The 15,158-nt window shown below is 36.5% G+C and overlaps 1 protein-coding gene across 9 annotated transcripts in view; it reads right to left on the bottom strand.

Annotated features, from left to right (window-relative positions):
* The window catches only part of Bicc1 (BicC family RNA binding protein 1), a 320,644-nt gene that overhangs the window by 157,922 nt on the left and 147,564 nt on the right, over positions 1–15,158 (bottom strand). Inside the window, exon 1 of one of the 9 annotated variants that reach the window (XM_087184826.1) lies at positions 7,366–7,855. The exons of the other annotated variants lie outside the window; for them this stretch is intronic. Coding sequence (XP_087040952.1) covers positions 7,366–7,410 — 45 coding nt within the window. The 5' untranslated portion in view covers positions 7,411–7,855. Of the gene's footprint in view, positions 1–7,365; positions 7,856–15,158 lie in introns of those variants that run through there. 9 annotated transcript variants of the gene reach the window in all.

A 15,158-nucleotide genomic window follows, 5' to 3' on the forward strand; every position in this document is an offset into this window, starting at 1 on the left:
TTTAAATAGGAAACAAAAAGAAATGTAATTGATAGCTATTTGTCTTGGGCCAAATGGGCAAAGCCAGGTCATTGCCTGTCTTACACTGTATTTTCAATAAATGTTTAACTTTGTAAGTCCTGATGCAGACACTATCAACATTTTAAGCTGTCTTTTTGTCCAGAGGCAATTAACCATCTGTAATTTACAAAAGGTTGAGAGTAGTGCAGGCAGAGTACAGAGTTGTCATTTATTTTCATTCCTTCAGCAGCTGGCTGAGAAAAACGTGAAGTGATAGAACTGATTTCTCAAACCAAGGAACTTAAAACATAAAAATTCTAGAAAACTGAATTTATTAAAATTTCTATGATTTAAGTGATAATACTTTATCAGGTTGAAATCTTGTACTAGCTAAACATGTATTTCTTGGGACAAAGAAAAAGTAATGATTCTTGTTAAAGGGTGCACAGGCTCCTGACTCAAATACAAGCTATGGACTGAATGGCTGGCAAATGAAAACCAGACTTCAGCAGTTTTCCATGCTGGATAATTTTGAGTTCACACTTCACATGTTTTGAAGAAATGCTGAACTACATTTTGGCAGAAATAAAGTCACTCCTCAGAAGACAAGTACACAGTTTGATACTTATGGAAGGAGATTTAAATTTCTGCAGCTTCCTTTGGTGTGTACACTCTCAGTGTGGGTATAATTTATGATTTGACCCATCAGTGGTGCTTAGTTTCAAAACGAACTGAAAACAAACCAGACCCACCAATATGATGCAATGTCCCTGGAATCTTGGAGACAACTCCATGAATCCCAAAACTATTTCTGGCTACTTGGCCAAACTCTGGACAGTGTTTGTTTCTTCCTAGCTCAGGGAAAAACATCCTCTTTTGTGAAATATGACAGCTACCATCAACAGCATAAATCATTCAAATTTATTTATACTGCCTAAATATACTCCACATTTTTGGATAACTTGTCTTTTAAATATTGTATTTTTATCTACTTTATAAAATGTAATCAATGATTAGTTCGAAAGTAGTAACTCTACACTAATCTCTTTTCTGTATAAATCTTATATTATTACTTAAAACTATTTTACATGGACAAAATATTCTAGTGGATGTAACATGGATCAAATAAACCACTGCTCAGCTCCATGTGTAAAGATTTCTAATTTTGAAGCACAGCACTGACAGCAAAAACCAATCTGAGAAAAGAACATTTACTAAGCTCCGACTATGTGCTAGGCATAGGCATGTTTATTTTTTTCTATTATACACATGGGAAATGTTTAACAGTCCTGAAATACAATAAAGACATAAAAACAAGTGACATTCCTCAAGACAGTAATAATATATATTTTCCTCATCCATAATCATGAAACAAAAAATGTTTAACCTTAGGTAAGTCTTTAAGGTTGTTCCAAATTTAAATTTTATATTTATATTTAGATCTTATATTTATATAAAATTTAAAAATAATTCCAAGGTAAATGAGCAAGTCATTTTGTAATGGACCATTTTGAGGGGATGATGCCATTAAATTCCAAACCAAAATAATAAGTAATTATTGAACACCTATGATGGGCACATTCAAATTCACAAAGATGATGACTGTATAGGTAACTTTTATGGTAACTCCTGCAATCATATACATTTGCATATAAGTGAGTGAAACAAAAGTTCTTGGCTTGGCTTTAATACAGATTTCTTCCATACACTCAGGTTTATGAGGAAAATACCTGCATACTGGGTCTGGAGCCCCAGTTACTATGCCAAGAGACAAGACTGAGGGTCTGTGGCCTAACATGTTAATCCAGCTACTGCCAAGGGCCTCAAAATTCAGAACTCTCCAATCTCTACTTATAAGTAGTGATGGTAAATTCTCTTTTTGAGGCTCAATTATAGCTACATTTGGAAAATCATAAAATTGTAGAGCTGGCAGAATCTTAATGTTCATCTAGGCTAGTTTCTTCATTTTACATATAAAATGACCAAATAAGAAAAGATAAAGCAGCTTCCCAAATTAATATAGTCTCTTGGTTCTCAGGATCAATGCCTTCCAGCCCACCTTTTTCTTCGAACTGCTTAAGTGAACTTCAGTTATGCTTTCTGTCCCAATTCATTACAGAATGTGGAACAGCTGTCTGAGTGGTTTCTTAAATTTTAGTACAAAGTAATACTATTGAGTAGTTAATGTGATCTTCCAACAATCTTAATCCTGTCATCTCAAGAAAAATTCACTTTTAGTCCCAGTTTTGAAAAATCTAGGAACAAGATTTCAGTTTGTAGAAAAGCTCTAGTTTTCCATCATACCTATGGGACCATAACTTATTTTCAACCACAACCATTATTTTAGGCAGCAGATAAAAAAGTTAAAGCCTTAAAAATATACGCTGCATTTACTTGGCAACAGCACTGTAGATGTATACATTTCATCATAAGGATTGAAGGGTATAAAAAAGCATGCATGAAACAAAAGAATCAAAGAACCAAAAGAAGGAATCCCAGAAGAAAATTAGGAGAGGAAAATAGAGCAGAAAATAGTAGAATTAAAACACAGACTTTTGTAGTGCAGGCCTTGACAGTCACTGTCTTAGGCTACAAGTTTGATTCCTGTCTCCCTAGAGCAAAGAGAGAAGCCACATTTAGACTCGATTCACATGGTGTATAAGCTAAGAGCAAACCACTTTTCCAGGGTGGAAGCATGGAAGTTACTGGTATTAAGATCTAAAGCAATTTCCCCAAGTGGTTCCTCATAAAGAGTCCTGTCAGTGGGCCATGGACACTGTCCTCTACAATACTGGTGTGTTCTGGGTCTTTTCTGCTTAGTCTCTGAATACAGGTGGTAAACCAGCATCAAAAAAAGACAAGACAGACAATTTATCTAACTGTGCAAAAGAACACATGAGAAGAACCCCAAAATATCCCTTACAGAAGAGTTTGGCTTCATTCCAACTTCCAGACAAATGGGCAATTAAGGTCACAAAGCTTACAGCCTGGTCACCATCATTTTAGCATGGAAAGTGTTCAAGGAAGGCATTCTTCATCGCCTATGAAAGTAATTTGTAAATTGGGAATGGGATGAGAAGGGAGCCCAGTGATTTTTTTTTGGGGGGGGGGTCTCTAGAAAGCATGATTCAACAAACTCTAATGGAAGTTTTTCCATTACCATTTGTATGTCTTGGAAATTTTCAAGAACTGCAGTTGGTTTCATCTTTTCCTGCTGAGACATCTTTTCATCTTGCCTTATTTATTTTTAACAAGGGGGAGTTCCAGGTTAAATTTAAAAGCTTATAAAACAGGGGGGTTATGAGGAGGCTAAGTTTTACTGAAAAGAAATTGTAAACCAAGGAAGAATGAATAGTAATAAATACAGTAATAAACAAGTCTGATTTAGCAAAATAAAACCATTTCCATAAAATCATCTCTGGGCCAGTAGTGCAAAATATCCTGAGGCCTGGAATAAGAACCCCAATAGCTCCATCACAAAAAAGATGAGTGAGGCCAATTTCCATGGATAATAGGCACAATCCACGAAACACAAAGTTTTCCTGGTTAGACTGCAGGCTGTGACTCCTCACCTCTTTCTTCCCTCTTTAATCTTTTTGGGAAGAAGGTGTGTAGGGAAGCAGGGTAGTTTTTGTGATGGCTGTTGATACTAGAGAAATTTTTGCCACCTCTTACTGAGTGTTAGAAAGCATATGGCCTCCAGGACTGGCAGGTCTTCCAAAGCTCTCCAAAAGTCAGGGCCACACAGCTCTCCACTTTTGAGTCCCACTTGCCAATTATGAGGCCCTACGCAAATGCTGTGGTACTAATACGCACAATGGAACTATCAGGAGAAAGAGTAAAGCAGAGAAGAAAGAGAAATGCAGGGTGACCAGAAGTCTTCAAGTTAGAAGAAACAGGAGTACCAAGTAGTATTGTACTCAACAATGAAGAGGATTTGGAACAATGAAGAGCAACTGTGCACCTCCGTGTTCTGAGGCTTAAAACCATAGGATCCTGTGCATGGGGGAAGGCCCAAATATGCCATAGGACATCTTTATATTAATAAACTGAGTCCATGGTAGAGTGGCCAGCAAACAAAAGTATTGTATGACCACTGAATAAAGCTCTATATGTAAGGATTTTACTTGGATTCATCCAAAAGATTCTCCAGCAAAGGGCAGAGGAAAAAATGTCATTTAAAATGGGTGAGCACAAGAAAATGGTGAAGGATCAGCACAATGCTGGAGCACTGAGTCAATGTGCCGCATGCTACAAGGAAAGCACAACTTAGGACAGTTGTGGAAATATTTTTATATGTTGAAAGCATCCACAGCTGTGAAGCACCATCTCCTTGCGCAGATGATTTTAGTCATGCTCATTTGTAGGAGAGGATCGCGGTCAAATTGCTGACACTGCCCTTATGACCCAGTGGTTTGTTGAAAGAGTAAAGTAGTTGTATTTTTTTAATGCAGCTGATTGTGTCATGTGTTTTTCTGAAAACCTTTTCTAATTAAAATAAGGCATAAAAACACTAGATTTGAGTTAATGGAAGAATTCAGTATGCTCCAAAAGCTGGGAGGAAAAGCTGAGGGTTTTGGAAAGTACATCACTGAATATGTTGTATTTATTGAACAGTTTACAACACTTACAAAATCAGTAGATCATGGCAATGCTTGTCAACTTCTCTCTGTAATTCTGCTCAAAGCTAAACACTGAAGGAAACTGGACAAAACTTTAGCTAGCTTCATGTTTGCAAAGCTGCATTTCTCTCCCATGAGGACACATACACAACTTGAGAGGGCAGTGGATGAGAGAGAGGCCTTCTCAAATTCCATGAGCTCACGCTCCTGTGGTACTGAAGGGTAGTCTCTTTTTTTTTGGAAGGTTAGTCTTTTATACTCTAGCACGAAGACAAAAGGAGACAGGAGCAGCCAAGAAGGGGTTTTGACTTGAAAATGTCATGTTGTCAAAGTGCTGACACACAAAAAGACAGTTTGTTGTGAAAATAACATCCATCAGGAGTGAAGAAAACCACTTCGAGAAAAAAGTCACTTTTTTAGTCTTAGATACTATAACCACTATGATTCATTTCTTTGTATTCCAGATAACTAGCATGTTATGGCATTAAATTGCTTCCTGAACCCATGAATTATCTTCAAGTCCTTCCAAATTACTGAAATAAGCTAAAGGTCAAGGATTTGTGATTCTCTAAAATCAAAGGGGTTTTGACATTCATGCTATTTCCTTAAACAATGGTGCTTTATGAACTATTTTCTTGCAGCTGAAATTCAGCATATTCTTTTTCAATGGTTAGTATAGGCAAACAACTAATATTTAATGCTACTTTTCTTAAAAGATAAGGCATTTTCATATTTTTAATGTGGCAATTAAATAACTCTATGGTCACTGCGTAGGATTTTATAAAACCACATTTGTGAACAAGAAAGTCGATGGCTAGAGAAAAAAAAAAAATGACAAAAAATTTTTATACAGGCATATATATTTTAGGAAGACAATTGGAGAGATGTTTCCAATATGTATAATATCTTTGGGGAGATACTTTGGCCACGTTTTTATCTCCTGTTGTGTAATTTTTCTGTACTCCACCCTGGCCCACACACACGCACACACACAAGTACTGTATATAGCATTTTCCTAAAAAGGAAGAAAAGAGAGGGAGGCACTATTTTTGAGAAAAGAATATTAACCTATGAAATCTTTTCTGTTGTATATAAAACTAGTAAATAAACTTCCTAAAGGTAGATAGTGGTATTTAATTTTTAAAAATTAATAAGAGCAGGGCAGAGAGAACATTATGTCTCCCAACTACAGTGCCACCTACTTGTTGCATTTCCATAAAAATCTCTTGTGGCCCAAAAAGAAATTGCTCATTACATCATATCTGCTATGAATTTCTCAAGAAGTTCTATGCAGGCATACAGTTCCATGCTAGTCTCAGTCATAATGTTCCAAGCAACGACTAAATAAAAGGGTTAACAACAATGACAGTTTATACATGCAGAAGTGAATCCATCTTTCTAGCCATCACGTAGCTCTAATGATCATCTGAACAGACAAGGCAAACAGCCCACAAGATTCTAAAACCTTTTGTAAAGGATATTTGATATTCATATTTCACTAGGAAACATGGTACCACAAAGCTAATTCTGTCACTACTTTTGATAATTTCAGCTCAGATAAATTATTCACTCCTCTTATAGATCAGGATAAATTCATGTGTGTGATCAAAAAATACACTGAATGTTTATGTTATTTTTAAAAATTGTTTTAGTAAAAGACACATTGCCATTAATATCCCTCAAAGTATTCTCTTTCTCTCTGAGCACATTTAATCCATTGTTCTTGCCACTTTCTGAAGAAGTTCTGGAAGTCCTCTTTCATGAGCATCTAGTTGTGCTATCCTGGCTGCCTCAATGTCCTGAATGATTGAAAACATTTACTTTCCATGATCTTTTAACTTCAGGAAACAGCAGAAGTTGCACAATGCCAGACCCAGAGAACAACATAAATAAGGACATACCATAATGTTTTTATTTGACAGAAATTGCCACAAACACTTCAAACTGATACAGGACATTGAGGCAGCCACTGTAGTACAACTAAGGACACAGAAGAGAGACTTCCAGAACTGCTTCAGAAAGTGACAAAAATGATGGGATAAGTGTGTTCAATCAATGCAAGCAGGAGTTTTTTTGAGGGGAATTAATGGCAATGTATCTCTTGCTGTAATATAGTTTTTAAATTTAAATATTCACTATGTTTTTCAAAACACCACACCTTTATATCACATTCTTTACTATCCCAACAGTGCCTGTTTACTCTATTTTGAAAGGCTAAAGGGAAAGTTGTATTCATCAACATTTTCCCCCTAGCATGACTGACATATTGAAAAGATGTTATCTTTTTAACACTGAGCCTTCAGAATTACTCTGCATTTCTTATGTTAGTAAACAGGACAGTAGTGTTCTTAAGAGGAGCTGGCCTAAAGAGGCAGTGCAAATCAAAGCAGCACTGAACAACAAAAGGTAAGCACATGGACAGACCTTTAGATAAACAGTTCTGTTTAAAAAGAAAAAAAAAACTATTTTGTACATTTGATCACTACTGAAGGAAAACAGTATTCAGAACAACAGTATTTCTTTAGTTTCTGGCAATGATCCAAATTCATTTAGAAAACATACTTAAGTAAAGACTGACCATAACTGAGCATCTCAAGATTTTGTCCCTTTGTCAGAAGCAAAAGAAAGATAAAAAAGAATATGGTCAGCACGAAAATCCAGAGATCAGAAAGGAGAGCACCAAATGGAAAGGCAACTGCTACTGGCAAGACAGAGCTATTTCCTCTATATAGTTTCTAGTTACCTTTGGGATAGTCCAAATGATCTGGCCTGCAATCCTGGACAACATACCTTTGCTCAGAGTCAGGCAACTGGCCTCCTGAGGAAGAAAATTCAACTTACAACTGCCTCAGAATGCCAATGGGATTCCTGGCTAAAGCATTCTGTATTCCAAGTTCAAATAGTAATACAGTTTACTACATTTCAAGCCAGGATCATAAAACTTAAATTGAGAAACCAGCCAGGTTGGATGCTTGGGTAATGTCCTTTGTTTGTTGAAGTCTGCCTAGCAACTACTGGCAATTTCCAAAAGCATGTTCATCCTGGAAAAATAAATATCAGCCAAAATGCCAGTATGGTTCTAATTGCATGCCTTTTTCCTCTTTAAAACACATCCATCAGGTTTCCTACTTTGACCTAAAGTACAACAGGTACCACAAAATGCATTGGGGTCGGGGGGTTAATGTATGGCAGTGTAGAGGGAGTTGTCCTAAATCTTTGTTTATATGGACTAAACTTTTTGAATGTGAACTTTTATGGTTATTAAGAATTGACATAAGCTTTCCTCTTGCTTAAAAATATATAGGCATAAAAAAACATATATATATAGGCATATTAATGATAATTTGAGCATATACTAAATTCTGAAAACAATAAGTGATAACCTATACATTAGTTTTAACTTAAACTTTTAATCAAAAGGACAGAAGAAATACTAGATTTCAAATATCTTTACATGAAAGGGCATTTCTTTTTCTAAGACTGTCCTTCCTGACAACATTAGCTAAATTAAATTCAATCATATTTTCAAAGCTTAAGAATGTTTAAAAGTCAACGCAACACAATACTTGTTCTTATCTAGTTTTTCCAATCACTGTCATGCGGCTCTGGATGTACAACTCCAAGGAATCTTAAAGGAAGCCAGCTGCGGAATGCCACAAAGCATGTACACAACACAGATGGTGCTAACAAAAGCCAGAGAGGCTTCCCAGGCCTGAGGTGGGAACTATTTCTGCACTGCACACTGCAAGACCAGTAGGAGAAAAGACTAGACCGCTTTAGGAATTTGGCTCAAAAGAGATACACTATCTTCCTTACGCAAGGACTCCTCAGTCTCAGGTGGCAGAGTCAGTGCCAGGCACACAGGCAAAAGTAACCATGTAATCCTGGCTGGGTCGGTGAAATTCTTCCAGTTAGTGTTCTTTGTGTAAAATAAGAATAAAGCTATATGGCCTCTGCAAGAATTAAGAGCTCTCTTTTGCCACAAGTATCTCAGTATGATGCCTGACACATTATAAGTACTTGGGAAAGAGTAGCTATCTGGGATAAGGAGGATGTTATCAGAATTATTAATAAAACTAATAATAAGGCAGGACGCTCCTCTGTCAAAGATTAGGTGGCCGAGTATGTCTAGAGTTGTTTCTGCATCTTTAGTCTGTTCCATTGATCCTCAGGTCTGTTCTTTTGCCAGTATCATGCTGATTTTATCACAGTACCTTTCACTATATTGGTTCTTCCTATCCAAGAACAAGGAATATCTTTCCATTTTCTGGTATCTTCTTTGATATCATTTTTCAGAGTACTGTAGTTTTTAATGTAGAGGTATTTTACTTCCTTTGTTAGATTGATTCCTAGGTATTTCATTTTGGGGGATGCTATTGTGAAAGGGATTGTTTCTCTCATTTCTCTCTCAGTGAGTTTGTTATTCCTGTACAGGAAGGCTATTGATTTTTGAGTGCTGACTTTGTATCCAGTTACACCACTGAATTTGGTTATCAAATCTAAAAGTCTTTTGGTGGAGTTTTTGGGGTCTTCTATGTAGAGTAACATGTCATCCACAAATAATGATAATTTAACTTTGTTTAAATGCCACATTATTTCTCTGGTATGAGAACCTGAAAGTAGAAATAAGGACTAAAATATAGTCCTTATAATAGTTACTGGGAAATGGGAAGAAAATGTTCAAATGGGAAGGGGAATAAGGGAGGAGGGAAGAAGAGAACAAGAAAAAAAGTGAAAATAGAAGGAAAAAATAGAAACAAAGCTTTTATGCTTAGGATGAGGAGGGGGGAATGGGATAAAATAAATAAAATTTTAAAAAAGAAAAAATAATAAGACAGGATAAATAATCATCTTATCAAACTCAGCTTCTCTATTCACAGCTGGGAGAAATACAGAGTCTGCTCAAAAAATATATATATCAGGAAAGGAAAAACTTGTATAAATATTTTGACACTAAATTTATTGAGACATCTTGAGATTAATACAAGTTACCTTTGGCCTGTACAGTTACAAGACGTACTCAAAGTGGTGGCCATCAGCTTCCAGACATTTATTAATATGGCAAAGTGAAGTGTGTATACATTTTTTGGGTGGACTCTGCATATCCACAGTAATTTTCTGATAGCTATATGATAGCTCATCTAAGATAATTCTCACTGTCTAACTTTTTGCAGAATTGCTTTATGTTATAATATCGCATAAGAAGAAGCAATTATGCCATTTCCTATAATGAGACATAACAAAAACATATTTTAGTAGATGGGTACTGAGGACATGATCCGCACTAAAATACACCCTGCAGTGTCTCCTTGAGAAAATCAACAGAAGCTTTCCCAAGGTTCTCATGGCAATAAAGCTTGCAATCTTCCAGAGCCACTAATGCATTCCTAGTGTTAGGGACCTTGTGATTCCTCTTCAGCTTTGGCCATGGAGGAAGCTCAGATTCTAATGTTATCATGTCTCACCTCAAATTATTTTCCAACTCTTCCTTTCCTATCATATCAATTTCCTCCCCTATTTATTTTTCAATCTGTATTTCTGAATGTAAACTGTTAAGCCATTTCAAATACTTTTTTGGAACAAGAAATTTAAAAAATACATAAAACTTGACCAACTCTATATCTCAAGATTCACTCTAAATATACAGGAATTTTGTGGTTCAACCTGGCCCAACCAATCTCAGGTTTGCAGGTTACTAAAAGATTTCTCTGCTGGACATGTGGTGACAGACAACTAGGGAGGATATTGCTTCAGGAAATGCCTGGGAAGTTTGACAAAATTAGATGCAAAGAAAGAAGATAGCAAAGTGCTGTATAATCAGAGGAGGACACTTCAAATCACTGCACACAGCTGAACACTCTTGGATGTACAAAGTTGTACAAATCTTAGTCCTCCTTCAAATGCTCATGTCCCAGTCTGAGAATGACACCATCACAAAGCCTTGAGAACTGACCAACCATGGGCATTTTCTTGCCCCAGTTGCACACTGAGAAGTTCAACTGGGCTTTCCTTCAAGTAACGATTTGTTAAAAGGCAAAAAACCCCACAAATTTCATTCACTGTTGTGTGAGAGAAGACATACCTGCAAGTCCATTCGTAAATAATACCTTGTAACATTAAGATATAGAATAATAGCCAGGCATGGTGCCATATGCCTATGATCCCAGCACTCAGGAGGCTGAGGCAGGAGGATTGCTGTGAGTTTGAGGCCAGCTTGGGCTACATGGTGAGTTCAAGCCCAAGCTGAACTATACAGCGAGACTTTGTCTCAAAAAAAAAGAATAATGAAGAGGAATGATCCATACTTTTAGGAGTTTGATCCACTTTTGATGATTTGTGTAGTGAAATAATGGACTATGCTGTAAACCACACTTTCCTGTGAGACCACTGGCTGCCCAGAGCATGACAGGTCATAAAGAAATGATGACTGCATCACTGGGACATGAGGACATGAGGATAAGCTTTTACAAATGTTCTTGAGTCACCAGGAACTCATTACAGGAAAAATTCCCCAACATTCCATGAATAAAGCCATCCTAGAATTCATCTCTGTGGCCTCTTCTTCCTGACCTGAGTCACTTTCTACAACATACATGGACTGAACAAACATTTCAGGGAAGCCAGGCTGAGGTTTAATGTGACAGTGCTCAGCTTCTGCCCAGTAGCATCTTCTACAGTTTGGAGATAAGAAAGCACCACTGTTCACATTCACATACTCCTAAAGTACAGAGCCCATCTCACCACTCACAAAACACAGAGACCTCCCCATTAGTAGGCAATCAGTACCTACTAATTCTAAGTGACAGCTCTAGAGCAACTATGTACTATCCATTTATATGCGCCCAGCTAGACTCCAAGAGGCCAGTGTTACAGTGGCTATCCCAGTGTTATTGTAAATTTGAAAGAACATTATCACAACTTCAAAATGTGTCTTTCCACCTACATATTTTATATCTATGATTCAATTTTAATTTTCCTCTTATAAATGCGTGGCCATCTAATGGCAGAATATCAAAGTGGGTGGGCTGCTCATTCATAGCAAGAACCCCTTAAGCTGCACAATGTACAAAAGTATGTAATGCCCCTAGGCTGTCTACTTAAAAATGGTTAAAACAGTGAACATTCTCTTATGTGTATTAAAAAAAAAGAATCTCTTGAGTTTTCTCTATACAAGCTCATTATTAACCACATGGCCAACTCTTCCTTCTTTAGGAAGCACTGAAGCTATTGGTGCTAAATTCTGCTGCATTGCTAGAATGTAAAATTACAAATGATTAGTCTCATTAATGATGAAGAATACGTGAACAGCCCAAAGCATGAGAATACTACTCCAACCTTTCTGTTCAGCTATGGTCAATGCTTGAAGCCTACTCAGCTACAATGAAAATAAAAAAGGAAGAGAAGAAACAAGATCAATCTAGGGGGTGCCAAACCATCCTCTAGGCCCCAAAAGACCAACATCTGCTCCAGAATCTGCAACAAGTCCTAGAAAAAATTGCGGTGAGAAATAAGGGTATGAAAGCAAAACTACAATGCAAGTGTTACTGAATTTAAAAGGCAAACAAAACTCCCAGTCTCTTTAATACTGCATAGATAATGAATAGCAACCATCACATCACAGAGGTTTCTCCAGTCATTTCCTGGGGATTGGACTGTTCAGATTGAATTAAAGTACTTCTTTTGGTTGTTCAATTAAAAAAAAATGTCTACCAACTGTCTTGACATCATAAATAGAATAATACAGCAAATGAGATGTTTCATTATTCCTGCAGAGGCTTAGCTCTTAGGAATGTATTATTATTTTGGAACTGTAAAGGAATTCCAATAAAGACAATTGAAAGAAAAGAGTTACTACAATATCTTTAGTGGACAAGATTTCTAAGTGGGATGGGAAAACAAAATGCTTTTAAAAATTAAACACTTAAAGCTTTTTATCTACTCAAAACAAATAATTTAAGATTTAGCTACCAAAACATACTGTAAAAAAACTGAAGACTTTTGAGATATCCACCTATTTAATAAGCCATCCCCATTTGGTTTTTTATAGATGTACTACACTCAATATTATTTTGTTTATTTCCTTGTAGAAATATTTTGTCCATACCCTTTGGTCAAATTTGTTTGTTCCATAATGTCAGAATCCAGGCTGGAATTGTTCACCCTCTGCCGCCAGGCCCAACACAGTACCTGGTAAACACTAGAGGCGCAAAAAGCTTTTTTAATGAGTAAATTTCTTATTTCATTTGTTCATTCACCAAATATATATTCTGAGGCTACAACAATCTTTTTATTCCACTGCTACAACCACCATCTTAAGATTTAACAAATACCTACAAACTGTATATGTAAATATATGTAACTATAAAAACATGCAGTGGTACATATTTAAGAGCTTACAAAAAAGAAGGAAAGGTAGTCTGAAACTTGTTTAGAACATAACTTGATTTTCAATACCTCAAAATGTTATCAAACACAGCTTTCTTTCCTTCTTTGTTTTGTTTGGTTTGGTATTTTGAGACAGTCTCTCACTATGTATGGTTCTGGGTCTTTGAGCTAGTTATATATTGTAGCCCAGTGGTGGTGAATCTATGGCACATAGGCTGCAGCAGACTGTTGTATCATTGAAAGCTCTAAAAGGCTCACCATCACTGGCATAGGCTGACCTCTAACTCATGATCCTCCTTGCTTCAATCTCCCAAGTGCTAGGATTACAGCCATGTGCCATCATGCCCAGCCCTCTTTCTTTAATATGAATGATTACTTACACTTCATGATTGCGCTGTTTACAGCTAAACATTTTAGTGTAAGCATTCTATAGCAACTTTGGTTTCTTAGACAACCAATACCTTTTAGTATCCAAATATTAAATAAATCCTTTCACTCTCTACAAGGAATGTTGTCACTGAACATATAATGGCATATGATATAAAGCCAGACTTCATTCCTTTTCCAACACAATCTAAGATAATTATACTGCTTAACTTACTGGAATTTCATCAGAAAGGGGGATACAAAATAATGTTCTTTTTGCTTAATAAAAATAATTATTTGTGTCCAAATTTCGGTCAACAAGAGCTCATTGTGAGGCTATGGGCAAATGCCTACTTCTCAGTAACACATGTATTGCAAGAAGATTAACCCAGGTTAATTTTAATGGCAGTTTCATCACTGAAGATCTTCCTGTTGCTCTACTGAGGTATTTGGGAAAATGAAACCCTTAGCAAATGTAAAAGTGCTGCATAAATCTCACATGAAGCACGTAGACCCTATGATCTTCACTTTGGACCCCATATTGATTTACTGGGAATACCTTATTGTATGAATATGTACCTTACTTTTGTATACAAAAATAATAGAATTTCATTTCATTTAGACAGGAGGAATAAGTTGAGGTCTGCTGAACATCGTAATGACTATAATTAATAACAATGTATTACATAACTGAAAATTGTTGAGAGTAGATTTGAAGTGTCTACCACAAAAAATAAGTATATGAGGGAATACATATGTCAATTAGCTTGATTTAGCTGCTCTACAAAATGTTCAGATATATCAAAATATAATGTTGTATACCATAAATGTACAATTTTTATTTCTCAACTGGAAGGAAAGAGGGAAGAAGAGAGTAAAAAGAGGATTTTAGAGCAATAGAGACCTTATGGTTCTATCCTCCTTTGATGAGCCAGCAACCAAAGGCTGATAAAGACAGCAGCAGAGGATTGCCTCCCTCTTTCTTTCTCCCCATCCTGTGCAGTTTTCACAACAAGAAGCCATGCTTCTATTGGTACAGAAGGCTCTGGACATCCTTACTGATTTTCCTGGGCCACAAGATGCAGAGGTAGCTGATGTGATATATGGGCTCTTTAGAATAAGAGTATTTTCAGGCCAGGGATTTAGCTCAGTGGCACCGCACCTGCCTCACAAGCGTCAAGGTCCTAAATTCAATCCCAGGTACCAAAAAAAAAAAAAAAAAACAAGAGTTCAAGTCTGTGAACTCTGGGTGACCCGCACGCTGTTTCATATTTGCAGTGAGACACTGATCTACATCACAGAGGCACTCAGACCAAAAAGAGAGGAGAGGAATTGGAGGGAAGAAGTCTGGGACAGGAAGAGAGCAAAGAAAGGAAAAGTCAAATAAATAAGGTTTTCTTCCTTTAAACTTGAATTTTTCCAGTTCAGATTCACATTTCAAAAAGAATACACATATCTCTAGATTTCCCATCTGACATTTTTTGGTCATTCTTTCAAATGGCCTTCTTTAACTCCGTAATTACTTACCATAAAGCACATTTTCCTTTTTTTTTTTCTTTTTTCTGTAATAGTAAAGAGATGAATACAAAACATTCTGGCTCATCAGCACCTCACTGTGGAGTGCAAGTTAATTCCCAATATGTCCCTACTTCCAGCCTTGCTGTCTCTCTACTGAAAGTTCCTGTAAACAACTCCACCTTCACTGAAGGGCCAACAAACTACTTAAAATCATGTTCTTTTTTGTTTTCCTTCAGAATAGCTCTCTGCTAGATCTTACTAAGTACA

This window comes from Heterocephalus glaber, unplaced genomic scaffold, assembly GCF_053883595.1.
Source record: "Heterocephalus glaber isolate CG9 unplaced genomic scaffold, H.glaber_assembly_v1.0 deba00001497, whole genome shotgun sequence".
Classification (NCBI taxonomy): domain Eukaryota; kingdom Metazoa; phylum Chordata; class Mammalia; order Rodentia; family Bathyergidae; genus Heterocephalus; species Heterocephalus glaber.